Genomic DNA, 17676 nt, shown 5'->3' on the forward strand with positions numbered 1-17676 from the left:
AGTTGACAGAAGTTTCCTACATTTCCTTTTTTTAAGCGCGCTCTAGCGGCAAAACGCTTAGTCTCATAAAAAAAAGTTAATAATAAAAAATATGGAAAATTTCGTGTATTTTAATTTTGTATCAGACGGGGTTGACGAAAAAACGCTTCTATTCTGAGACATAGTCCTAAAACTGGAAAAAATACCATATAATTTGGTGAAAAAATACTCAAAATACAAAATTCTGTGACAAATTTGACTCAAATTCTTATTCAGTCATCCAAAAAAAAAAACATAAATTGTTGGAAACCTAGTTCATTTGTTACTAATCCTAAGCCTATGTTATGACTGAGTTTCATTATTATTTAATGTTTTTTTATACTTTACATTTCGTATTATGTATATTGAAAATGATAAAAATTATTTTTAAATTTTATTATCCTATATCCCTTCTTTCCGCGCCGCCTATGGTATCTAAGACGGCAGTTAGTTGTCCGAAGCGAACGACAGCGATTCTATCCTACCCTCCCCACCCAAAGCCAGTCCCAGAATGGCGTGGTTTGTGTTCCGTTCGCCCAGCCTGTAAATCGAAATTTAGCCCAGCTTTGGGAGTCTTACACAAAAATTTGCACGCCCAATTGATTATTCAACTAATTAATAGTGTACCAAACGAAAATTTAACAATAATTAAATGAAAATTACGCGAAAAGTGACAAAAGAAGATCGATTGACGTAGCCCGACAGCCCGTTTCACACTGCAACACACGATTACAACAATGCTAGTGATATTTTTCGAATTAGTGTTGAATAATGACAACTGAAGTGCAAGAAGTTCGTGTTGAATACGTTGAAAATTCGGAACAGGTAAGTTTTTTTAAGTTTTCACTAGTTTTTGTTGAGGTAAAACGTTGATAGAGTGACAGGGGCGGGCGCAATGGAACGGCTCTGTGGGAGTTACTTCGTCCCTGTTAGATTGGAGGTTGAACCTTGCCTAGAGGTCGGGATTTTGATTATCCTTGGCACTCTTGATATTAAATTTAGACGATGGGTGTGATTTTTTTTCACTAATTTCATGTCCAATAATAGTCATAACCCAATATTAACCTAACCTATAATAATGGACGTTACTCAAAGGTACCAAAAATACGAGCTAGGTATAAATAGATTCAATCGTTCTAATATTCTTAATAATTATAAAAATATTCATATTTTTTCATTAATATGTAAATAACTTGCTAATTTAAGCACCAATAAACAATTATATTGTATCTGCCAAATCGATTTAGAAATATATCAGGGAAGTCGAAAAAATTTCAGCTTAAGAATACGAAACGTGTTTTTTTATCATAAGAAATTGAATAAAATTACTTATACGAGGTGTGATATAAATACTATGACTTATAATTTAATAATTTCAAACCTATAACTACATTATCGTAATTATTATATATGAATCTATTAAGTGTAGAGTCTAGTTTTTACTTAATTGCAGCCCCATATGTTTTTGCGATTCCATATGTCAAATTAATGCATTTCGTTAGTAAATCTGTGTTATAAAGTGAAAGCAACAAGTAATAGGGGGAATATGGTGGATAAAAGTGATCTGTGATATAAAGTAATCGAATTGGACGTGTACGTCCAATATAATGAGTGTTTTCGAGCTGTTAGGGGTACTAAATCAAATTTTCACACCACTTGTTCATATTTTTTCTTCATTCTCCACATTTCCATTTCTTTTATTCTTCAAATTCAATATTTTATCGTAACATTCTACAGTAGTTTGTCTGGGCTATTTTTGTTTCACACCCGGTAGATGAAATTCCCCACTTTTGACTTCAAACTCATATTATTATCTAAAACTATATTCCACATAAAAATGTCCCATTTTCCCCCCAAAAATGATCCATTTCTCTCTCGTGTATTAATTTAATTGTAACATGAATACGAAGGTAGGCAACACTATTTACACGTTTGTTTTAAGAGTTGCAGTAAAACTAGTATTAATAATAAAATTGCTATTGCAAAAAAATGTAATTATCCTTGGTTTTATTGAGTTTTTATGAAAAATATTATACAGTGCGGTTCTATTTTAATAATTAAACGCGTATTTTCACAAATTTCAATGTAAATAACGTCAAATTATATAAATATCAAACGGGAGATTTTTTCATATTATTTTCGATATCTTAATGAACATTTTCGAAATAATTACAAATAAAAACGTGAGAAATTAGAAAATTGAGAATATTCTGAATGAGTTTTGAAAATTTTTCGTATAATATCGTTTATAGATCAAAGGGTACCGGTTATAATACGAGTACCTATAGATCCAGATGTGGGAGGTAACTTAATCATATAAATTTGGGTTGGGCTTTGACCATAACCGCTGCCCACGTAACTATATGTTAGAATTCGATGATACTTATACTTTATAGATAAAAAAAAACGTCTCCCACTTGTCACATGTGATCAATTACAAAAACCATCGATCTAAATCAATATTATGATGTAGTTGTACACTGAGAACAATAATTCAGTTTAGTGGTTTCTAGATGAAAAAAATTATAATAAGAATTGATTGAGGTATACAACGTTGCCAGATTTAAAAAAAAAGTATAGAAATCAGGGAAATTTATACCAGTTGATTTAAAGATATGTATTGGAAATATGGATTAATTATAGGAATCGAAGCCGACTCCATCTCCTTTAGCTCTATTAGCGGCGACTTGTAGTCGTATAGGACCGACGTCTAGCGAAACGTCATCTATAGCGAATATGTCGACGACGCCAACCCCGACAAACGTCAACGTCAAAAGCGTCCCTGTAGCTTCGAGTCCGCAAGTTGTTAGTGTCCCAGTCGGTCTTCCGCAACAACTGCAACAACAATTATTACAACAACAAACCGGCGCTGCGCAATTAGTGAGCGCAGCTGCGGGACAAAATGCCGCGCTCGCTTATAACCTCATGCAACCCATGCAAACCGTCACCGTCGACGGACAAGAAGCTTTATTCATCCCAGCGATGTCCATAGCTGCCGGTAAATATATCCCATAACGAGGAGGAACCCCATAAGGTGATTTATTTTCGAATTTCCAGGAGCTCAACAACCCCAACAGCTGTTCAGCCCCGGGCAGATAATTCGGGCGCCCAGTACCGTCCTTCCGGCGAATATCCAGAACCTCCAGAATCTCCAGAACCTCCAAAATCTATCGACGGTGCAATTGGCCAACGGTCAAAGCGTAACGGTTCGACCCAATATACCGCAGATGGTGCAGTTTCCCATGCAGCAAACCATCCCCATACAGGTTCCCATATCGACAGGTAACGGGCAAACCGTTTACCAGACCATACATTTTCCGGTGCAGTTAGCCGCTACGGCAGTACCGAATATTATTCAGGCTCAACCTCAATTCGCGAATATTCTAACGCCCAACGGGCAGATTCAGCAGTTGCAGATAGCGACGAGCGTTGCCGCCGCGCCGCACACTCCGACTTCTGTGGCGCAGAGTACTGCGCAAGTAGCTCAGGTAAATTTGATTTTTTTTTTAATTTTGTGGTTTTGGGTTTCCATTATGTGTTAATACGCGCGAGCCGGCCCTGTTTGTGTATTGATTTTGTGACCCGTGTAAATTAGAATGTACACTCGGAAAAATGATAACTTTAACAAAATTATTTGAAACTGTCGAAAAATTATAAATTTTGATTTGAATTTTTGAATAAATGTATAAATCAGGATTTTCTAATAAATTTAGTTTACAAAATTTGAAATTTTACGTTTTAACGCTTATATATCTAGTTTTACAAAAATTTTGTTAAAAATCGAAATTTTAGAGAATTTTGGGCTCTATTCAATGATCAAAGTAGATTTATGAGAAAAAATTCTTTTGTCCCATAATTTTTTGAAAATTTATCGGAAATTTTGAAATATTTTTAAATTTTATCATTCCGGTATCTACTACGAGTTAATACGCGCGAGCCGGCCCTGTTTGTGTATTGATTTTGTGACCCGTGTAAATTAGAATGTACACTCGGAAAAATGATAACTTTAACAAAATTATTTGAAAGTGTCGAAAAATTATAAATTTTGATTTGAATTTTTGAAAAAATGTATAAATCAGGATTTTCTAATAAATTTAGTTTACAAAATTTGAAATTTTACGTTTTAACGCTTATATATCTAGTTTTACAAAAATTTTGTTAAAAATCGATATTTTAGAAATTTGAGCTCTATTCAATGATCAAAGTAGATTTATGGGAAAAAATTCTTTTGTCCCATAATTTTTTGAAAATTTATCGGAAATTTTGAAATATTTTTAAATTTTATCATTCCGGTATCTACTACGAGTTAATACGCGCGAGCCGGCCCTGTTTGTGTATTGATTTTGTGACCCGTGTAAATTAGAATGTACACTCGGAAAAAATGACAACTTTAACAAAATTATTTGAATGTGTCGAAAAATTATAAATTTTGATTTGAATTTTTGAAAAAATGTATAAATCAGAATTTTCTAATAAATTTAGTTTACAAAATTTGAAATTTTACGTTTTAACGCTTATATTTCTAGTTTTACAAAAATTTTGTTAAAAATCGAAATTTTAGAGTATTTTGGGCTCTATTCAATGATCAAAGTAGATTTATGGGAAAAAATTCTTTTGTCCCATAATTTTTTGAAAATTTATCGGAAATTTTGAAATATTTTTAAATTTTATCATTCCGGTATCTACTACGAGTTAATACGCGCGAGCCGGCCCTGTTTGTGTATTGATTTTGTGACCCGTGTAAATTAGAATGTACACTCGGAAAAATGATAACTTTAACAAAATTATTTGAAAGTGTCGAAAAATTATAAATTTTGATTTGAATTTTTGAAAAAATGTATAAATCAGGATTTTCTAATAAATTTAGTTTACAAAATTTGAAATTTTACGTTTTAACGCTTATATATCTAGTTTTACAAAAATTTTGTTAAAAATCGAAATTTTAGAGAATTTTGAGCTCTATTCAATGATCAAAGTAGATTTATGGGAAAAAATTCTTTTGTCCCATAATTTTTTGAAAATTTATCGGAAATTTTGAAATATTTTTAAATTTTATCATTCCGGTATCTACTACGAGTTAATACGCGCGAGCCGGCCCTGTTTGTGTATTGATTTTGTGACCCGTGTAAATTAGAATGTACACTCGGAAAAATGATAACTTTAACAAAATTATTTGAAACTGTCGAAAAATTATAAATTTTGATTTGAATTTTTGAAAAAATGTATAAATCAGGATTTTCTAATAAATTTAGTTTACAAAATTTGAAATTTTACGTTTTAACGCTTATATATCTAGTTTTACAAAAATTTTGTTAAAAATCGAAATTTTAGAGAATTTTGGGCTCTATTCAATGATCAAAGTAGATTTATGAGAAAAAATTCTTTTGGCCCATAATTTTTTGAAAATTTATCGGAAATTTTTAAATATTTTAAAATTTTATCATTTCGGTATCTACTACGAGTTAATACGCGCGAGCCGGCCCTGTTTGTGTATTGATTTTGTGACCCGTGTAAATTAGAATGTACACTCGGAAAAATGATAACTTTAACAAAATTATTTGAAACTGTCGAAAAATTATAAATTTTGATTTGAATTTTTGAATAAATGTATAAATCAGGATTTTCTAATAAATTTAGTTTACAAAATTTGAAATTTTACGTTTTAACGCTTATATATCTAGTTTTACAAAAATTTTGTTAAAAATCGAAATTTTAGAGAATTTTGGGCTCTATTCAATGATCAAAGTAGATTTATGAGAAAAAATTCTTTTGGCCCATAATTTTTTGAAAATTTATCGGAAATTTTTAAATATTTTAAAATTTTATCATTTCGGTATCTACTACGAGTTAATACGCGCGAGCCGGCCCTGTTTGTGTATTGATTTTGTGACCCGTGTAAATTAGAATGTACACTCGGAAAAATGATAACTTTAACAAAATTATTTGAAACTGTCGAAAAATTATAAATTTTGATTTGAATTTTTGAATAAATGTATAAATCAGGATTTTCTAATAAATTTAGTTTACAAAATTTGAAATTTTACGTTTTAACGCTTATATATCTAGTTTTACAAAAATTTTGTTAAAAATCGAAATTTTAGAGAATTTTGGGCTCTATTCAATGATCAAAGTAGATTTATGAGAAAAAATTCTTTTGTCCCATAATTTTTTGAAAATTTATCGGAAATTTTGAAATATTTTTAAATTTTATCATTCCGGTATCTACTACGAGTTAATACGCGCGAGCCGGCCCTGTTTGTGTATTGATTTTGTGACCCGTGTAAATTAGAATGTACACTCGGAAAAATGATAACTTTAACAAAATTATTTGAAAGTGTCGAAAAATTATAAATTTTGATTTGAATTTTTGAAAAAATGTATAAATCAGAATTTTCTAATATATTTAGTTTACAAAATTTGAAATTTTACGTTTTAACGCTTATATTTCTAGTTTTACAAAAATTTTGTTAGAATCGAAATTTTAGAGAATTTTGGGTTCTATTCAATGATCAAAGTAGATTTATGAGAAAAAAATTTTTAACCCATCATTTTTTGAAAATTCATGAGAAATTTTGAATTTTTTATAATTTACGTAATAAATATAGTAAAAATATTAAAATCATATTAATATTATAAGGAAACAGAGAACAGAGAAAATATTAATGAAAAAGATGATTTTTCAAATTATTAAAATTTAAAATGGCGGCCGTGCAAATAGTATTTATTTACATTTTCTAAACAGCTGTTAATTTCGTTAATATTAACAATTTTCTGACGTAGTTTGCTGCAATCGGTAAAGAAAAAATCGTTATTTAATAGATGAAACTAACGAAATTTTCAAAATTTGATTAACATATGTTTTTAACATCTAAACTGAAAAAATAAATTTTTTTTTTAGTTTTTTCGAGATTTATCATTGAAAAATTAATTTTAACTCCCGTTTCAAAATTTAGAATAATATATCTTAAAAAACCACATATTTTAATAAAAAAAATTTTTCAATTCGATTATTAGAAATCGAGATAACGAACGTTAAAGTCCTCAAGGTATTAATAGAATACTACACGGCCGCCATTTTGAATTTTTAAAATTAAAAAAAAACAATTTTATTAGAAACATTTCCTTTATATTTCCCACTCAATATCAATTTGATTTTAATATTTTTACTATATTTACCGTTTAAATAAAAAAAATTCCAAATTTTGATTAGTTTTTTAAAAATTCAAAGGTTAAATATTTTTTTTTTCGAAAATCTAGTTCCACCATGTTATAAAGCATAAAATTCCCTATAATTTCGATTTGAACAATTTTTTTGTACGAGGTAAAACCAAAAAGATATCTCCGTACAAACTGTTAAAATAATTTCAACAGTTTCTGTTTTGTGGTTCCGGTGGTTTTTCTAACAGTTCTATACAGATTTGATCGCGATTAAACGGTTTGGGCGATTGCTTGGTATCAAAATCCACAATTCGACATCCCGTTTCGTACACCAACGTTGCCAAATCTCAGTAACCGATATTACAGATCGATACGACGCCCCAATTGACTTTCACCGGGGCGAACGGCCAACAATTCACGGTAATACCAGCGGCGAATATCCAACAAGTCCGAGGAACCACCGTAGGAAACTTAGGAAATATCATTCAAGTGCCTAACTTACAAGCAATACCCAATATCCAGAATATTCCAGGTACAAACGCGAAATACGTCGAGTGTATATTTATGTAAAAAAAAATAAAAATTTTTCGACAGGACTCGGTAACGTTCAAGTTATCACGCAACAAGCGGCCGCCCCTACTCAGATATCCGTCGGTCAGCACATTCAACAAGACCCCACGGATCCCAATAAATGGCAAGTCATACCCACCGTAACGACTTCGACGCAACAGACGGTCGCCCAACCGGCGGCGACGCCCATATCCACCGGGCAGATGACGCCGACCGTAACTCTCGTTGCTTCGGAGAATTCCGCGTCGATTCAAATGCAAAACGACGCCAATCATCAAGACGCCATGCAAAAACAGCGCGTACGAAGGGTGGCTTGTACCTGCCCGAACTGTCAAGAAGGTAAACAATTTTTTTTAAAATTTTGAAAATAATTGTTTTTTCAGTGTAGTTCATCGATTTAAAAAGTGTCAATCCATAATTTTTAGGAAATATTCCAAGGAATAAAAAAAATCTAAATTATTTAACGAACGTAGTTTTTTCAGTGTAGTTTATCAACTTTAAATGTTTCAAGCGATAATTTTTCTAAACTATTTAGAAAAATAATGAAATCTAAATTATTTAACGAACGTAGTTTTTTCAGTGTAGTTTATCGATTTAAAATATTCCAATCGATAATTTTTGCGAAATACTTAAAAAAAAAATAAAATTTAAATAAACTCGTGAATGTAGTTTTTTCAGTGTAGTTTTTCATCTTTAAATGTTTCAAGCGATAATTTTTCTAAACTATTTAGAAAAATAATAAAATCTAAATTATTTAACGAACTTAGTTTTTTCAGTGTAGTTTATCGATTTAAAATATTCCAATCGATAATTTTTGCGAAATACTTAAAAAAATAATAAAATTTAAATAAACTCATGAACGTAGTTTTTTCAGTGTAGTTTATCAACTTTAAATGTTTCAAACGATAATTTTTCTAAACTATTTAGAAAAATAATGAAATCTAAATTATTTAACGAACGTAGTTTTTTCAGTGTAGTTTATCGATTTAAAATATTCCAATCGATAATTTTTCCGAAATACTTAAAAAAATAATAAAATTTAAAAAAACTCATGAACGTAGTTTTTTCAGTGTAGTTTATCAACTTTAAATGTTTCAAGCGATAATTTTTCTAAACTATTTAGAAAAATAATAAAATCTAAATTATTTAACGAACTTAGTTTTTTCAGTGTAGTTTATCGATTTAAAATGCTCCAGTCGATAATTTTCCCGAATAATAAAATTTAATTAAAATCATGAATGTAGTTTTTTCAGTGTAGTTTATCGATATGAAATATGAGAATCGATAATTCAATAAATAAATAAACGTAGTTTTTTCAGTGTAGTTTCTATTTTATATTTTACAGGTGAACGGCATACGGACCGTAAGAAACAACATATATGTCATATACCGGGTTGTAATAAAGTTTACGGTAAAACTAGTCATCTTAGGGCCCATTTACGGTGGCACACGGGCGAACGTCCTTTCGTGTGCACGTGGCTATTTTGTGGAAAACGGTAAGTTGACTACGCCACTGGTTAAATTAATCTACACTGAGAAATCGTACTTATTGTTTTACGAAAATTTTTCGTTGCATAACGTTTTTTTTTCAATTTCGAAACTATTTATACCGGGTTGGTCGTTTTTATCTTATGATTATTTTCTTTATTGTAGGTTCACACGGTCGGATGAATTGCAGAGGCACAGGAGGACGCATACGGGGGAGAAGAGATTCCAATGTCACGAGTGCAATAAGAAATTCATGAGATCCGATCACCTCTCGAAACATCTCAAGACGCATCAAAAACAAAGGATAACGGTAAATTTTTTTTTTATTTTTTTTTCGTTAATTTTTTCATATTTAGAGAAAAAAATTGCGTTTTATAACCGTAGTGGTTAAGAGGTGTTCACACCGTCCGGCGTTTGATTATGAGTTTGTTAATTTCAATTATAATTAGAAAAATATCTTAATTCAAACTTACCTTTTGTATCTATAATGTTTGAGGGTTGTTCACACTATCCGGCGATTTAATCGGACGCGAAGAACGGTTGTAATGTTTAAGTGGTGGTCACACTATCCGGCGTGTGATTATAAAGAATGTTTAAAGTCGATTTTCATTAATTTTTTTCATATTTAGAAAAAAGAATAGAAAAATTTGGAAATTGAGAATAATAGTGGTTAAGAGGTGTTCATACTGTCCGGCTATTTAATCTGACGACTGTTTGAAGTCGTTTTTCATCAATTTTACTCATTCTCAGAGGTTATAACTCACAAGAATTGAAAATTTACTTTAATTGTGATTAAGAGGTATTCACACTGTCCGGCAAAAAAACCTGACAACTGTTTGAACTCGTTTCTCATCAATTTTTGCCATATTTTGGGAAAAAAATGTCCAATCATATTGATTAAGAGGTGTTCACACTGTCCGGCAAAAAAACCTGATAACTGTTTGAACTCGTTTCTCATCAATTTTTGCCATATTTTGGGAAAAAAATGTCCAATCATATTGATTAAGAGGTATTCACACTGTCTGGCAAAAAAACCTGACAACTGTTTGAACTCGTTTCTCATCAATTTTTGCCATATTTTGGGAAAAAAATGTCCAATCATATTGATTAAGAGGTAAACATACTGTCCGGCAAAAAAAACTGACAACTGTTTGAACTCGTTTCTCATCAATTTTTGCCATATTTTGGGAAAAAAATGTCTAATCATATTGATTAAGAGGTAAACATACTGTCCGGCAAAAAAAACTGACAACTGTTTGAACTCGTTTCTCATCAATTTTTGCCATATTTTGGGAAAAAAATGTCCAATCATATTGATTAAGAGGTGTTCACACTGTCCGGCAAAAAAACCTGACAACTGTTTGAACTCGTTTCTCATCAATTTTTGCCATATTTTGGGAAAAAAATGTCCAATTCATATTGATTAAGAGGTAAACATACTGTCCGGCAAAAAAAACTGACAACTGTTTGAACTCGTTTCTCATCAATTTTTGCCATATTTTGGGAAAAAAATGTCCAATCATATTAATTAAGAGGTATTCACACTGTCCGGCAAAAAAACCTGACAACTGTTTGAACTCGTTTCTCATCAATTTTTACCATATTTTGGGAAAAAAATGTCCAATCATATTGATTAAGAGGTAAACATACTGTCCGGCAAAAAAAACTGACAACTGTTTGAACTCGTTTCTCATCAATTTTTGCCATATTTTGGGAAAAAAATGTCCAATCATATTGATTAAGAGGTATTCACACTGTCCGGCAAAAAAACCTGACAACTGTTTGAACTCGTTTCTCATCAATTTTTGCCATATTTTGGGAAAAAAATGTCCAATCATATTGATTAAGAGGTATTCACACTGTCCGGCGATTGATTCCGACAACTATTACATTCGTAGTTGTTAAGCCGTGCTCACACTGTCCGGCATTTTACTCTGACTACTGTTTAAAGTGATTTTCCGACGGTTTTTCCCCTTTCTAGCAAAAATTTGATAAAAATACTGAAATTAACGACGGAAACGCTTAAATTACGTCAAAATCAACTTTATTGACACAGAAATATATCTCAAAACTTTAAAAACGCGCAATATTGCACCAAAATATATTCAGAAGTATCGTATGCCCCCCGTAATTAATTTAAATGTGATTTGGGTATTTTTAATGGTTGTGAAAAGGTCGAACGAATTTTTTTAGAAACAGGATACCCCCGACGATCAGGACGAAGACGAATCCTGGGATCAGGAACCGCCGGAATCGACGCCGGAACCGCAGTCAGACATGAAACCTGTTTGGATAACCGACAGTAAAAACAACATCAAATACGCCATAACGCACGTCAACTATTCGCAAGTAAGTATTCAAAAAAATTTGTTTTTCGAATTTTTAACAATTTTTCTGCGTGTATATAGGAAGCTGCCACTTCGACGCAATCCGCGTCTTCAGATAGTTCGAGCAACGAGGAGAAGATGATGATCACCATCAGTACGTCCGAACCCGATGAACTGATTATCGCCGATCCCTTAGATAGCTGAGCGGAAATGTACGCCATTATCACCGGAGATGATTGTTCGCCGTTTTAGAAAAATAATTTACGAACCAGTTCTTTTTTTGTTATATTTCTGAATATTTGTATATATTTATAAAATTATATATTTTTATATTTAAATTTGTTTTATTCAATTCCTGAATCCGGACCTGTCTACGGTTCTTCGACACGATCTCATTGATGAATAATAAACTACTACAAACTAAATATAATAAACCACAACGTTGCCAGTAGTTTATATTTATAATATAAAAGAACTTTTCCTTATAACAAAAAATATATAAAATAGAAAATAAAATTATGATTTATTTATATTTCGATCTGAATCCCTACGAAAATTTGTTCTTTTTAATCCAAATTGTAATAAAAAATTTTCATATAATCCAAACAAATGAATATAAATAAAATATATTTCAGTATATTAACTTAAATAAATAAATAAGTGACAACACTGTGATGATATATGAATGATGGTAATCAGAAATCAGCTGATTTGTGAAATGCTACCAACTGTCAGTTCTTAATAAAACTAATCATCTTATGGCTAGCTTACGCTATTTAATATGAAGATAATATTATAGTAGAAGATATTAAATTGACGAATTATCTTTTAAATCTTTCTAATTACAATTAAATTATATATTAATTGATTTAAAATCATTTTTAAACAGAAAAATTACATCAAATCGATAGTGTTGATATGAAGTTTATCTATGGTGTGAATATAGCCTAATAATAATTTGACATTTCTGAAACCAACCTAAGAAATTGTACTTCAAAAGTATTAATGTTAAATAATTAATTTATGATTTGATTAATATTTGATTGAAATATATTATATATAATTCCGATTCTATAAATTTTTGTATAAAAAGTACTATAAGTAGACAATATGCGAAATTAAGGTAAGTATAAAATATTTACAAGTTCATATAAAAACTTAATTAATTTCGAGTTTATTGTGAATCCAAATTTATTTTTGATATCAATTGATAAAGAAAATATTATTTGATGTCTATAATTTCGTATATAAAAAGTGAATCTTTCTAAAACAAAGTATAGAACTCTCATGTATGGTATAACAACGAAATAATTGGAAAAGTTAGGTTGGAAATAGAAAGTATTTCGTTTCAAATATTGATTATACATATTTTACGTATTAATTAAGTTAGGTTAAAAAAAAGAGTTGTTCAAAAACCACAATCATATTCGTTAGGAGTTCACATTGTGCAGCAAATAAACCTGACAGCAGTTTGAAGTCGTTTGTAATAATTTTTCTCACATGCAGGAGAAAATACTCAAAAAAAATTTCCGGTTTTTAATTACAACGATTGTTTTACGCGAATCTCACATTTGCCAGGTTAGGTTAAAAATAAAACAGCCCTTCAAAAACCACTTTATATATTCATATTAAATTATACAACAAAAAAAAACATGTAGAAAACAAAATAATAAAAATTTCTGATTATAAAATGATAATTTCCAATAGAATATCAATTTCGGACAAAATGCACTTCAGCCATATGCTTTTTGTACCCCTCGCGATAATCGAACGATTCCGGACATAAATGACAACAATACATGTTGGTCAAATCGGAATGTACCAACCTGACATGGTATTTCAAAGCCGATTGATTGGAATAAACCTAAAAACGAGACAAACATTAAATGCCAAATAAATCTGATCCAACTGAGACTCACTTTCCCGCAATGAGGACAATTACCCCACTGAGAACTGTGGTGGGGTTGCACCTCCAACCCCCCGGTTCTCTGGTTCATCTCTTTGATCTCCTCCAAGGACATATTTTCGTAATTATCTGGATTATCTTCAGTCTTGATGCGTTGTTGAAGAAACTCGGATGGGAATTCGAAAGTCGAGGGACTCGTCGAAGACTCCGATGACGTTTTGTAAGCGAGTTTGTCCGATTCGACGTCGGGGGGTTTACGTAATATGAAAATTGTCTTTGGGGGTACGTCCGGCATGGTGGATTTATCGAAATGGGAGGGGGACTTTACTGCTTGCGCAGTTAGGGATCTTTCTAAAATACTGCTCGGTTTATCGCGAATTTCTAGCGCTGCTTCTAGTATAGAACCCTGTTCGTTTTTATCGTCTACTAAAACTTCGACGTTTTCGCTTATGTCGTATTCGTTTAAGATCGACATATCTTCTTCAGTCTTTATTTTACCTAATTCAACGACCTATAAGGAGAAACGAAAAAGACGTTGAATCACGTGCATCGTTAAAATTTGGTGGAAAAACGTAAAAACAGGTGTTGGATCACGTAAATCGTCAAAATGTGGTACAAAAATTGTAGAAACTCAAGTTAATATACGAAAATCGTCAAAATTTGGTGCAAAAAGTATAAACACACAACTTAAAACACGAAAATGGTGAAAATTAGTTGCAAAAAGTGTAAAAACCCTGGTTGAAACACGAAAATCGTTAAAATTTGGTGCATAAAATGTAAAAACCCAAGTTAAAATAAGAATATCATCAAAATTTAGTAAAAAAAAACGATATACAATAAAAAAATTAACAAATCATTCAATAATGACTAGATTTGTATATTTTCAAGTTGATAATTATCTAAATAAATATTGATGTGAGCTTACCTCGGATTTAGAGGGCGACGAAGAGTTTTTTATATCAATAAGCGCCTCATCTGCAGGGGCACTACCCTGGACTGCCTTCTTCAATTTGGGCGATGATAATTTGGATTTTTTTGGTGGAGATTCCCGAGTTTCAGTATTTTTCGGTTTTTTAACGGGTAATTGTTGTTTTTTATGTTGGGCGTCATCGTTATTCATAAGGCCCGATACTTGTAGTAACATAGCCGTATTTAAAAAAGAAGCAAGTTGTTCTTCGGTAACAGTTACTTCTCCGTGGTACATAAAATTAATTATAGCCACTAGATCCGAATGACATACATCTTTTAATATAACTATTGGATGCGGACAGGGATTTTCCTAACAATTTTCGTAAAATTATAAACGCACTTATTTAATAATTAAAATTAGGTTACCTTAAATATCGTTCTGAAATAAGGACTGCATGCCGATAAGATAAATTTGTGAGCTTTGATATTAATTCCTTCACACGTAAGTGTAACATCTACAAGATCTTCTGTACTTTGAAGACTTTCGAATGCACTTAAGATGTTCGATTCAAATTTGTTCCATTTTAAGCAAAAGTGTTTGGATGTCATGGTTATAAGAAAAATGATATAAAATAAACATTAAATGCAAAATTAAATTACGCTCGTAAACAATATTAACGAAATTAAATTATTGTTTAAACTTAAATTAAACCACGTAGTAAAACATAAAATAAAAACATATCGAACAAAAACAGAAACGTCAATGTCAAAAAAATGAAAGTGTAAATACAAATAACATAATATAGATGGAGACATCACATAAAATCAAGTTCTTCTTTTTTTATAATTCTCTTGTTTTTTAAATGTTGCGTCAAATTATACTAATGACAATGTGATAGATAATTCATCTTCTTTCTTTTCAAAATATATACAATATATATGTATAAAAAATCATCTTAAGCATACCCATCTCATAGCCTATTATCCGGGCCCTTCAAATTTGCAGTGAGGAGATAGATAAATGATATTTTATTATTCTTCTTTTTTAATTAGTTTTTCTTTTTCTACTTTGATATTATTTAAACAGAAATTTCGATTCATTGTTAGTATCACATCGTTCACGATATATCTTCTTAACATAGTTTATATTAATTCTCCACGACATATAATAGTTTCGAAATTACCTGATTAGCAAGAAAGTACAAGTACACTTATAACATTTAGTATTGTCAAATTTGTCATTATAGGTTATATTTTCTTATCATAATAGTTTATTTTCTATAACTTAATTATGATAAATACTAGATAAATTATATAACGTATTAAACTCGAGTGATTTAACAATGAGTTTACAATTCAGAAATCCAGGTTGTGAATTAGGTAAATAAATTTGTTTTGTTTCTTAAATATTTATTTACTAAAGTTATTTACGTAGATTTAGGTTGGTTGAATAGTGTTAATATAAATTTATCGGCTACGAATGATTTAGTAAAAAAGATAATTTCGTCTAAGGAATTAAAAAACGAATATAGAGCAGCATGGATTTTGAAAGCAATTACGTTGATCGATTTAACAACTTTAGCAGGCGATGATACCAAATCTAACGTGACAAGGCTTTGTTTTAAGGTAGATATTACTAATACTAATAATTATTATTAATAATCATATTATTAGGCAGCAAAACCGATAGCGGACGATGTTTTAAATGAATTAGGTTTTAATTATAATGTAGATTCACCGATTCATACAGCAGCAGTTTGTGTTTATCCGGCTAGGGTAGCAGACGCTGTTGATGCCCTATCTAAAATGGGTATGTGTAAAAAAATCGCAGTAGCTTCCGGTAAGTAAAAAAATCATTCAAAACTCGATTTTTTTGAGTAAAAAATTTGTAGTTGCTACCGGTTTCCCAAGTGGTCAATACGACATTAAAACGAGGTTAGAAGAGATCCGATTTTCAGTTAAAAACGGCGCTAACGAAATAGACATCGTAATAGATCGAGGATTGGTATTAACAGGTAAATGGGGGGAGTTGTATCAACAAATACAGGTTATGAAAGATGCTTGTGGGCCTGATGCGCATCTTAAAGCCATATTGGCAACTGGGGAGCTTGGGACGCTTACGAACGTGTATAAAGCTTCTTTGGTCGCCATGATGGCCGGTTCTGATTTTATTAAAACTTCTACTGGGAAGGAATCTGTGAACGCCACATTGCCAGTTGGCTTAGTGATGGCGAGAGCCATTAAGGATTATTATGAAAGAATGGGGTACAAAGTTGGTTTGAAGCCGGCAGGGGGAGTTAGGACGGCGAATGATGCTTTGAATTGGTTGATTTTGATAAAAGAAACGTTAGGAAACGAGTGGCTGAACAAAGAATTGTTCAGGTTCGGTGCTTCGGGATTATTGGGAGATTTGGAAAGCAATTTATATGAATATGTGACCCGAAAAACACCAGCTGGGTATGAATTTGCCATGGGTTGATTGTATTTTCATTTTATTACTTGGTTATTAATAAAACATTGCGATCGATTTGTGTTTCATTTGGATTATTATACCTTAAAACATTAAACATTTCAAACGACCCCTGTAAAAGTAAATTAATTGTTTAGAAGGCAGTGTTGCCAGTTGTACAATGATTACCTATTAAAAGAGTCGATGTCAATTGAAAACTGTCACTCAAGTTATACACTAAGAAAAGTAAAAATTATTCTATAATTGTCAAGAGTGTTTTCAACCATAGATAATGCAATAATGATGAGGTTTAACTTTACTCCAAAGTATTTTGCCTAACTTAGTTTCATTTGATTACGTGGTTGTTAATATTAAAACAGTTATATTATTTACATTTCAAATCAGAAAAGAAGAAGTCATTTATTCTATAATTTTAACAAAAAATATAAATAATCAACTACCATTTTTCTTAGCAAGCTTGTAAAGTAAAATATTCTTCTCTATACTCTATACGTTTATCTATGTGTTCTTCCAAACATAGATAGTGAAATAATACTGAGGTTTAATTGATATATGTTTTCTAATTTAGTTTCATTTTAAGAGAAACAGTCAAATTTGACATTTTTTTTCAATAGAAGTAGATACATAAGGTAATTCGAATCAATGATTCTTCCACAAAGAAATTCGTACTATAGTTTTACATATCGTAATATTGGTTGCATAGCTATCGGCGTGTACAAAATTACGTAATAGAACCATCTTATAGAATAAAATATATCTTAATATAATAAAACAAGTAAAATTTGTTGAAATAACGATATTAATAATCCAATACTACCTAACGGTAGTTT

General features: G+C 30.8%; 3 protein-coding genes across 3 annotated transcripts; 2 read left to right on the top strand and 1 right to left on the bottom strand.

The window, feature by feature from the left end:
* Positions 1 to 528: 528 nt before the first annotated feature.
* On the top strand, positions 529 to 11899 carry LOC130444248 (transcription factor Sp4-like). The gene is made up of 9 exons (XM_056779311.1): positions 529 to 843; positions 2662 to 3016; positions 3076 to 3506; positions 7543 to 7708; positions 7771 to 8085; positions 9092 to 9242; positions 9400 to 9544; positions 11428 to 11583; positions 11643 to 11899. Exons 1-9 carry the CDS (start codon positions 790 to 792, stop codon positions 11763 to 11765), a joined length of 1896 nt encoding a protein of 631 aa, XP_056635289.1. The 5' UTR covers positions 529 to 789; the 3' UTR covers positions 11766 to 11899.
* Positions 11900 to 13130: 1231 nt separating this feature from the next.
* Positions 13131 to 15166, bottom strand: LOC130443819 (longitudinals lacking protein, isoforms H/M/V-like). The gene is made up of 4 exons (XM_056778674.1): positions 14803 to 15166; positions 14393 to 14746; positions 13481 to 13978; positions 13131 to 13425 (listed from the first exon to the last, which is right to left on the bottom strand). The coding sequence occupies exons 1-4, from the start codon at positions 14983 to 14985 to the stop codon at positions 13273 to 13275; spliced, it is 1188 nt and encodes a 395-aa protein (XP_056634652.1). The 5' UTR covers positions 14986 to 15166; the 3' UTR covers positions 13131 to 13272.
* Positions 15167 to 15598: 432 nt separating this feature from the next.
* LOC130443825 (deoxyribose-phosphate aldolase) lies at positions 15599 to 16903 on the top strand. The gene is made up of 4 exons (XM_056778687.1): positions 15599 to 15756; positions 15812 to 16002; positions 16051 to 16216; positions 16269 to 16903. The coding sequence occupies exons 1-4, from the start codon at positions 15720 to 15722 to the stop codon at positions 16853 to 16855; spliced, it is 981 nt and encodes a 326-aa protein (XP_056634665.1). The 5' UTR covers positions 15599 to 15719; the 3' UTR covers positions 16856 to 16903.
* Positions 16904 to 17676: the final 773 nt, after the last annotated feature.

Source organism: Diorhabda sublineata, chromosome 5 (assembly GCF_026230105.1).
Source record: "Diorhabda sublineata isolate icDioSubl1.1 chromosome 5, icDioSubl1.1, whole genome shotgun sequence".
NCBI classification, from domain to species: domain Eukaryota; kingdom Metazoa; phylum Arthropoda; class Insecta; order Coleoptera; family Chrysomelidae; genus Diorhabda; species Diorhabda sublineata.